Consider the following 10,074-nt stretch of genomic DNA (forward strand, 5'->3'; position numbering starts at 1 on the left):
TAAACATACAAATTTTGGTGTTGGTGTGCGGTGTAATTTTAAGTTTGTTAGGTTTTTTTGGGGGGTTTATATGAATGGTGTTATGAATACTATATATTTAGTGATAAGTGTTTTATTAATTTCAAGTTTGATTATTTTGATTGTGGATGGTTTATGTTAAGCGTTTTATTTTGTAAGAAATATAGTATTAAGGTTATGTTTTCTTTTTATGTCCTTTTTGTCTAAGAGTCCAGTTTATAATAACGTAAGGGGAAAGTTTGTGTTGGGGAGACAATTTTCTGTTTAGTGTGATCATTTGTGTGGGGGTTGTTGTTTCAACATCCCGCCACAGTATTTTGGCGCCCGAACAGGGACTGCCGAGGTGGGATTAATAGCTGGACTCTTGTACGAAGGACTGATACGATTAGGAATTAGTTTTAAGACTGAAGAAAAAAAATGGAAGAGCAGAACAAGTTACTGAGGGAGAAATTGCAGTTGATTAAGGAGCGTGAAGAGAAGTTGTCTGAAGAGAAAGAGAAGTTGGCTGTAAAGAAAGAGAAGTTGTTGCGTGAGAATGCGAGGCTGAGTTGTGAGAATGAGGAGATGCATAGGAAACTAAGGGAAATTCAGGGAACTGTAGAGAGTGGAAGAATGTTTTGAGATGAGGATGCAAGAGAATGAAGAACGAATGGAGAAATGAATGGAAGCTATGATGGGGCAAGTAATAGGAATGATGCAAATGTTCATGGGTGGAGTGCAGTCGGAGGAGTGGCTTCTGCTTCAGGTAATGGGTTGATAGTGGAAGAGAATACTAAAGTAAATGATAATGGGGAAGGCCGTGATAGTGAGATTGAAGATAAAGAAATTAGGCGTAGTAAGGATGAACAGAAATGTGATAGGAAGAATGAGAAGAAATGTAAAAGTAATATGAAGAGGAAAAAGAAGAAAGGTCAGGATGAGAGTTAGGATGACCATGAATGGGTGAAAGTGGTAAGTAAGAAAAACGGTCAGAAGGGAATAGTTAAGGATAGGAATTTGAGTGTTGAATTGGATTCATTATATTCAAATGAGTAAGAAGGTAACAAGAAGGGATTAGGCAGTGAAGATATAGTGAAAATGAAGTTGAGGTTTGTAAGTCAGTGGTTATGAGAGAGGTACCTAGGTGTGACAGGTTTAATGAGCATAGCAGTAGGGATGTGTATGACCTTTTTTATGGAGTATGAAAGGTTCTGTCAGGATAAGTATGGTGGTAGTAAGAGAGTTTGGGCTAGGAAGTTAGGAGAATATTTGACAAGGTATTTGTTGACGATGTATGGTATGATAATGAGTGTAGGGGATGTTGATTATGAAAGTGTGAAAAAGAAAATAATTGAACAGGTAAAACGTATGAAAGGGAGAGTTAGGTATACGCGTAAAAATGATTTTGATGAAGCACAGATCAATATAGGAAAAGCAATATCAATGTATGTATGTAGGTTGGAAACGTTAGCTAGGAAGAAGTATGGGGATGAAGGCATAAATAAGAATAAGTTTTTGGCTACTGTACCTGAGAATGTTGCTGAGTTTATTAATTTGAAATGTAAGAAGATGAGATGGACGAAAGAAAGATTGACATGGGATGATATTTTAGAGATAGTTAAGGATTATGAGTTCGATAGGTGTATGAAAGAAAGTAAATATATGAGTGTAAGAACTGGAATGGAGGAAAGTGTACCAAAATTTCTTAGTTTTAGGGATGCTGTTATGAGAGGACTGATGAGGGTAGTTGATAATATAGTAGATAGAAGTGTTAGGACGAGTAATGTGGGAATTCCTGTAAGGACAAATGAAGGGTTTAGGCAAGGGAATTAGGTTTGTAGAGATAGGAGTGCTAGTGCCCAGAGAGGTAGGTCAGGTAATTGTATCTGTGAAGAGAAGTTTTATAGGTGTGTGAAAGTAGGACATAAAAAGAATGAGTGTAGATGAGCATTAGGATCATGTTTCGGGTGTAGAGAGACAGGGCATCGTATTAAAGAGTGTAAGAAAGAGAAAGGGGTTAAATGTTATCAATGTGGTATGACTGGGCATATAGCGAGTGGATGTAGGAGTAATCCTACGAATGTGATTTGCGGCAATTGTGGTAAGGATGGATATTTTGCGGGGATGTGTAGGGAACAGCGTGTGAAGTGTACTGAATGTGGTATAGATGGACTTATAGCTAAGGTTTGTAGGAAGAAGGGATTAAGTCAGCCAAGATGTTCAGGAAACCAATTAATCAGACGGCTCAGCTGGGTGAGTCCTCGGGTGTGTGGGGAGTGAATGTGATGCATGTTCTTGAGGGTTAATTACATGAAGATGTGATGGTAGAAAGAGCATATGATTGCATGAGTGTGAAATTGACTTGTAATGGCATAGAGTTGGCTGGTATGATTAATATTGGTTGTGGTGTTAATTTAATGTTTAGGAACGCATATGATAAGGTAGGGGATGGTTGTGAATTTAAGGGATGTAAGGGTGAAGTGAAAGGCATTGGTAATTTGAGCATGCCTGTGTTAGGCAAGATGCATGGAAATGTTATGATTGGGGGGCTGATGATGGATGATATTGATTTTTACGTGATTGAAAGAACGAATGAGAAAAATTATGTATTGCTTGGGTATAAAGTTTTGAAAAAAATCTGGTATGACTATACATCTAAGTGTGAACATGATAAAGATGAAAATTAAGGTAATAATAGTGGAGAATTTTATTTAAAGAAAGATGGTAGAGTGAGTACGAAGGTGTGGAAGGGGGTTCCGTTGGTAGCAAGGAAAAGTTTGAAGTTATCAGATAAGGAAGGGGAGGTTATTAGTGTAAAAGATGCCTGGCCAAGTAGCCTGGCAATTTTCAATAGTGACAAGGATGAATATATAGTAGAATGGATGAAAGCAAGTAATTTGTTGAAAACAAGTGTGTATATATGTGATGGTGTTATGAATATGCAGGAACCTCAGGTGTATGTAAGTTAGTTGCCAAGTGTTAGGAGGAAGAGAGTATGCGGTATACGTGAGGGCGATTGCATGGGATGTATGTATACAATGATCAATGTAGAGGATGAAAGATATGTTAAGGCGAGACAGGTAATGACTGGTAAGGTAAAGAATGATAACAATTTGGAGTACAATACGTTTAAAGAAAAAATTATATTAGAGGAGAGTATACGTGAGGTCGAAAGGGAACGATTGTTTAAAATGCTATGGGATAAGCGGAGAGTTTTGAGTCTCGATGACGAGGATTTTGGGGGGTCAAGGCTGCCGGAATTCAAAATAATTCTCAGTTATGATACCCACATATATCAGCGTCCCAGGAATTTTTCTCCGCCTATCGCCAGAGAGATAGAGGTGCAGTGTCAGGAATTACAGCGTATGGGTGTAATAGAAAGAAGTGAGAGTGCCTGGAATAGCCTTATTGTCCCTGTAAAAAGCCTGATGTAAGTTTACGGACGTGTATTGATTATAGAAAGGCGAATGAAGTAACTGTTAAAGAACGTTTTCCTATGAATGTGGTGTCTGATTGTGTTTATAAGACGCTTGGAATGAGAGCTTTTACCAAATTAGATTTAGTTCGGGGCTATTGCCAGATGCCTCTGGCAGAGGGGATCAGGCCCATTACTGCATTTTCGAGTAGCACCTGTCATTTTCTATTTAAAAGGTTGAGTTTTGGTCTTGCTAATGCGCCTGCTGCCTTCCAGAGGGCGATGAATGTTGTTTTGGCTGGGTTTGATCGACAGAAGGTGACTATGTTTATAGATGACATTTTGATAGTGAGTGAGACTGTTGAGGAACACATGCAGTTGCTTGAGGCAGTGTTGAAATGGTTAATAGAAATAGGTGTGATAGTTAAGCTTGAGAAGTGTGCATGCTTAACCAGGGAGATGGAAATTCTTGGGCATGTAGTGAGTGAATCAGGTATAAGGAAGAATGACAAGATTGTGAATAAAGTGAGAGAATTTCCACGTCCCCAGACTGTGCGCGAGTTGCGAGGTTTTCTTGGTTTGCTTGAGTTTGGTCGTAAGTTTGTTAGAGATTGTTCAGGTATAGGCAAGCTTCTAAATGAATGAACGGGTAAGAGGAATATTACGAGGTTAAAATAGGGATCAGATGATAAAAGCATTAGAAAGGTTGAAAGAAGAGGCTATGAAAGACGTCACTTTGGCATTTCCAGACTATATCGAGAATGCAAATATGCTAGAGTTGTGTACGGTTGCGAGTGGAGTTAGTATGGGTGGTTGATTAGTTCAAAGGCAAGAAGCAAATGGAGAAGAGCTGTTGAGAGTAGAAGCGTACGTTAGTAAAGCATTTAATAAAGCTGAGCGGAAGTAATCGACAATTGACAGGGAATTGGCTGCAATAAAATCTTTGTGTGAAAGCATTGAAAGTAATTTTGTATGGTGTAAAATTTATTGTGCATACTGACCATCAGCCCCTATTGTACATGATTAGGATAGAGTTTGTGAATGCAAAGGTTTCTAGGACAATAGAGGATTAGAATGAATTTGATTTTAGGTTGGAATATGTACCGGGAAGTAATTTGTGATAGCAGATGCGATGTCAAGAATGCATGGTAGGATGGAAGATACGGAGAGTAATCATAATTCTGAAAGGTTGCCTGGAGGTTTAGCCGTAAAACAAAGGTTTCAAGGGAAAGATATGTTATATAAATGCATCTTAAGGGGGCTGGGTGAGTAAATAGAGAGGGGGCTAGATAGGGAAATACCAGGTTGCGTAAATGAGCTTAAAATAAGGGTGATGAATGAAGTATCGAAAGAAATGGTATAAAAGGAGGAGGATAGTGTATTAGAAGGGGAATTATTATCAATGATATTAATGGTGGTAAGGATGTTGTACGGTGTGACTGTATTTGTGTTTTGGATGGGATCGACCGATGGAATATAGGGCATATAAGGAGAAAGATAGAGAACATATTTTGAGGGATAAACATAATGAGGAATATTGCAAATTGTTGAGTGAGAAGGATAATGTTAAGAGTGACTTTAATGCAAGATATGGGGTATGGAGGACAGTGAATATGAAGATGAACATACTGGCAAAGTGAGTGACAAAATTCATAGAAGATTAAATGTATGCATACATGGTGTAAAAAGAAGAATGATGACATATGTGAATATAAATGAGAAAGAATATTTTAGTTTAATTGATACTGAGAAGCAAGTGTCATTGGTAAATGTGTCAGTTATTAAAGAAATTTTGAGAGGTACAATTAGGAAGTGAAAAGACAGTGTACGATTGTGAGAATTCATGGGATAGGTCAGGGAAGTTTACTTGTTTGGGAGGAGGTGAAGTTGAAGGTGAAATTAGGGAGTATGGAAGTTGAACATGATTTTATTGTAATGAAGGAGAATGAAATGCATTGTTGTTTTTTTTATAGGAATTGATTTTTTTAAGGTTGCATGATGTGTCAGTTGATATTGGTGATGGTTTGCTTTTGAAAAATGGCTGGAAGTTGATACTAATTGATGATAATAACATATTTAAGACGAATTTTGTTGGCATGATTGATAGTACAGAGTGGAGATGATTTGTTGACCAAAGAAAAAATGGGAGCGATGCAAGATGAATGTTTGGAAATCAATAGGTTACATGAATGTATTTTGAATGGGTAGTAGGGTAGAAGAATGACCGTATGATTTGGAAGCGTATAAGAAAGTTGTTAAAAGATTTATTATTTGTAAGAATATTGCATATTTTTTGCACAGGTGAATGAATGAAGATATATATGTTCCTGTATTTCCGATGCATGCAGCTGTAAGTATGTGTATGTTAGTGCATGGCAGGTATGGGCATATGGGAAGAATAAATTGTGGGAGTGTATGCGAGAAAGATTATTTTTGCCTAGGTTGAGTCAAATTTGTAGGGATGTATTGACTACTTGTCAGGATTGTAAGAAGGGGGAGTAACAGAGCATGCATGCAAGTCTGCCTGTTTTGAGGTTACGTATGAAAGAATCATTTGAGATGTTTGTGATTGAATGTGTTTCATTGCCTGTGACTGCGAGGGGACACGTGGGAATGATTATTATGGTAGATCACATTAGTGAGTTTATGTATGCAGTGCCTATCAAGAATAAAAGGAGCGAAACTGTAGCGAGAATGGTAAGTCAAGTGATGTTGCCAATGTGTGTGTAAGCCTGCGAAAATGTTAAGTGATAATGGACCTGAGTTTGTTGGATGGGAGCTTGAGCAGATGTTAAGAGAATGGGGTATTGAGCATGTGTATTCAACTCCAAATATGCGTAGTGCAAATGGTTTGGCTGAAAGGACTGTAAGATCATTGAGTGAAATTGTGCGAATGATGAGTACATGTGATAATGATTAGGATTTATATGTTGGATGTGCGTTGTGGGCGTATAATGCGACGGTGCAAAAGAGTACAGGTAATTTTGTGTTGAATTTTGAAAAGGTTGTAAGACCGAGGCTGAGTGTGTCCGAGAATTATAGAGATGTCTGTAGGAAAGCGAATAAGAGGTTTGTAAGATATAAAGGGGGAGAGAAAGTGATAAAAATGTAATTGAAAACTAAAGAATGAATGTTAATAAGGTAAGGTTCGTGATAAGTTTGAAGGTTCATATGAGGTGTTAGATGTTAGTTCTAGTAGGTTGAGTTATGTTTTTGGTGAAGTATGTGTGGATGATAGTTTGGAAAAGGTTAGGGTACACCATAACCAGTTGCGTAAATGGAAGGAAGTACCAGGATATATTCAGGATAATGTGATGAATAAATTGCTGAAAATGAATAGGTTTGAACCCAGTATGTGTGTGAGACATAAGGTTTACACGATAAGCAGTTGGTGTTAGTCAGGTATGGGAGGAAAAAGAATAGGCATGACAAGGGTGTGAATGTACAGGTGAGTATGGAAGATAAATGTGTTAACACAGATGAATCATGGTTGAGTATGAATGATACCTATAATGTGTGTGGTTTTTCCTTAGATGATGTAAAATAAAGTATGAAAAATACGAGAATGAGGGATAGGAGAATAATAAGTAGTATGAAAGAATCTTTTTTTGAATTAGAGAATGGTTTTGATGTAATGGATGAATTGCTGAGATTTCAGGGTTCGATGATAGTGAGGTAGATGGATAGTGCATGATATATTAGATGATAGGAGTTTAGATGAGAATAGGAATAGGACATTGAATGATAGTGATATGGAAGAAGTGAATGAGAGAGTATATGAAGGCCCAGTTATTCGAAACAGAGGTCCTTTTCTCGACTGCGACTGGGTTATGAAAAAAATTAAGTAAGTGTTGTGTGAGACAGATCTGGGAAAGTAAGGGGGAGGAATGTGGAGAATTAATTTTTATTTGATTTTTATCTATTTTTTGTTGTTTGCCAAATCCAGAGAGAGAGAGAGAGAGAGAGAGAGAGAGAGAGAGAGAGAGAGAGAGAGAGAGAGAGAGAGAGAGAGAGAGAGGTTGTTATTGTATCGATTGTTTGTTGTGAAAAAGACTGTTGACATAAATGAGGTTGTTTATGTTTTTAGCTAGGTTAGGGTGGTGGTGAATGTCTTCAGCAAAGGCATTTTTTATTTGACTACAGCAAGAAACAGTTGTGTTAATGCTTGACTACTATTATTATATTTTTTTTACCAGTGTGTGGAAGTGTTTTGTTTATTTTGCAGGCCGTAATTCCTCCTTTGGAGAACTAATTTTTTGAATGCTGATCTTTAGTTGATGACCTGGCCGGTAATCGATAGTGTTTAGACTGCCCTATTGGATTGCTCAACCGTTGATGACCTGGCCTGTGTATTTCGATTGATGATGATTGATGATGATGATGATGATGATGACCACCGTTAATTGACTGTTCAGTCCAGTTGGAATTGAATATAGTTCCATTTGCCACAGATTGGTAGATGTGCCGTTAAAGACAATTCGGCTTTGTGTAGACGACAGTGTTGGTGTCAATAAAGTATAATATATAAACATACAAATTTTGGTGTTGGTGTGCAGTGTAATTTTAAGTTTGTTAGGGATTTTTGTTGGTTTATATGAATGGTGTTATGGATACTATATATTCAGTGATAAGTGTTTTATTAATTTCAAGTTTTGTTATTTTGAATGTGGATGGTTTATGTTAAGCGTTTTAATTTGTAAGAAATACAGTATTAAAGTTATATTTTGTTTTTATGTCATTTTTGTCTAAGAGTCCAGTTTATGATAACGTAAGGGGAAATTTTGTGTTGGAGAGATAATTGTCTGTTTAGTGTGATCACGGGTTGGGGGTTGATGCTGTAACATCCCTCCACATAGTCTGGCCTATTCCTTACACCTTCTTGTCTTTCCTCATACACCTGACAACCCTGAAATTACCAAACACTTCTTCTTTGGCCAAGGGGCTAATTACTATGCTATACTATTACTATAATTGTTCAGTGGCTACTCTCCTCCTCTTGGAAAGGGTAGAAGAGAGTCTTTAGCTATGATAAGCAACTCATCAAGGAGAGAGAAACTTCAAAATCATTTCATTGTTCTCTAGTCTTGGGTAGGACCATAGCCTCTGTACCATGGTCTTCCACTGTCTTGGGTTAGGGTACACTCGGGCACACTATTCTATCTTATCTTTTTTGTCTTCCTCTTGTTATTTTTTATATTGTGTGTTGGGCAAGCTTGATAGAAAAGCCATGGATACCTGGTGGTTTACCATCAGGTTGTCTTTTCATTTTCTGATTCCTTTACTTTTATAAACCATCCTTACTGTCCTCCACTTTAACAAGTGGCTATCCTGGAGATTATCTAGCCTAGCATGGTGTATCGGCTCCTCCATGTTGACCAGTTTTTTAGACTTTTTTTTCTATAGTCAATGGGTTTAATCAATCACTTTATTTATATATTTGTACATATTGATTTTGTTTAAATTTTTGTTAATTTAGTTGTTAAGTATGATGTATCTTTCTTATTGCCATCCATTCTTGTGCTCTCTGGAGAAACAGCAAAATTCGGGACCAGTACATCTGAGATTGCGTTAATGTCGTCTATTGTATTGTAATATTCGTGGTCTTCATGCAAATATTCAAGACCTTACAGATGCATCCAGACAGTATGATATTCTTTTGTGTTTAATATAAAGGGTTTTCACCACATAGAAAGTGAAGCTAACAAGGTTGCTGATGCTCTCTCTAGAGGTGCAGTAATAGAAGTAACAACTAGGGCACAAAGTGGAACGAAGAACGTAACCAAAATATTGAAGACCCCCATCAAAATAGAGAAAATAGAGAACGGGATGTGAATTCCAGCGAGGAGCAATCCGAAAACGGGATCGACGAGAGAGAGAGAGAGAGAGAGAGAGAGAGAGAGAGAGAGAGAGATGGGAACGGTGAGAGTGAATATATGTGGGTGGCCGAGGATATGACTATGGAAGTCCAGAATGAGTCCCCGGATGATGCAGGTGTGATTGACATGGGAGGTTGGGACATAAAAGAAGTCCCAGAGGGACAGAAGTAAGAGGAATGGATGGAACGAGTACGAACAGGGATTAAAGGGGAATCGGAGAGTTATCCATCATTTCTGTATGTGCCTCTTGAGAATTTTTTTTATTGAAAATGATATCTTATATTGTGCTTATGAGAAGAGGGGAGGGGAATTTTGTGCACGGGTAGTTCTTCCTCCTTCTTTAATCGAACCATCCACATTGCACAAGTAAGTGAGTATGCAGGGCATTTAGGGATTGATAGAACATTAATGAGGCACGTGAGTCCTTCTTTTGGTTAGGAATGAAAAAAAAAATCTATAGAAAATTATATAAAATGTTATCATGCTTGTAATTGTTACAAAGAACTTAAAAACACTGTGCCAGAAGCCAGAAAGGGGCCTATGATTCCTATTAAGTTTTATAGGGTGAATATGAATGTGGTAGGACCTTTTCCTAATGGTTTAACACAACATAAGTATATATGCATATTTGTGGATATAATTGCTTGGTACACTCATACTTACGCAATGTTGGATAAATCGGCAAATTCAATAGCCCAGGCGCAGTGCTCTTTCGTTACTAGGTTTGCTTGCCCAAAAATTTTGATAAGTGATAATGGTTTTGATTTTGTAAATAAGGTGGTGAAA

The 10,074-nt window shown here is 37.5% G+C and overlaps 1 protein-coding gene across 1 annotated transcript; it reads left to right on the forward strand.

Moving 5' to 3' along the window:
* The first annotated feature begins 435 nt into the window (after nucleotides 1-435).
* Nucleotides 436-3,624, forward strand: LOC137635377 (putative golgin subfamily A member 6-like protein 3). The gene is made up of 4 exons (XM_068367844.1): nucleotides 436-568; nucleotides 740-940; nucleotides 3,148-3,427; nucleotides 3,555-3,624. The coding sequence occupies exons 1-4, from the start codon at nucleotides 436-438 to the stop codon at nucleotides 3,622-3,624; spliced, it is 684 nt and encodes a 227-aa protein (XP_068223945.1).
* The last annotated feature ends 6,450 nt before the right edge of the window (nucleotides 3,625-10,074 follow it).

The sequence above is a fragment of the Palaemon carinicauda genome, unplaced genomic scaffold (genome assembly GCF_036898095.1).
Source record: "Palaemon carinicauda isolate YSFRI2023 unplaced genomic scaffold, ASM3689809v2 scaffold119, whole genome shotgun sequence".
In the NCBI taxonomy this organism is placed as follows: domain Eukaryota; kingdom Metazoa; phylum Arthropoda; class Malacostraca; order Decapoda; family Palaemonidae; genus Palaemon; species Palaemon carinicauda.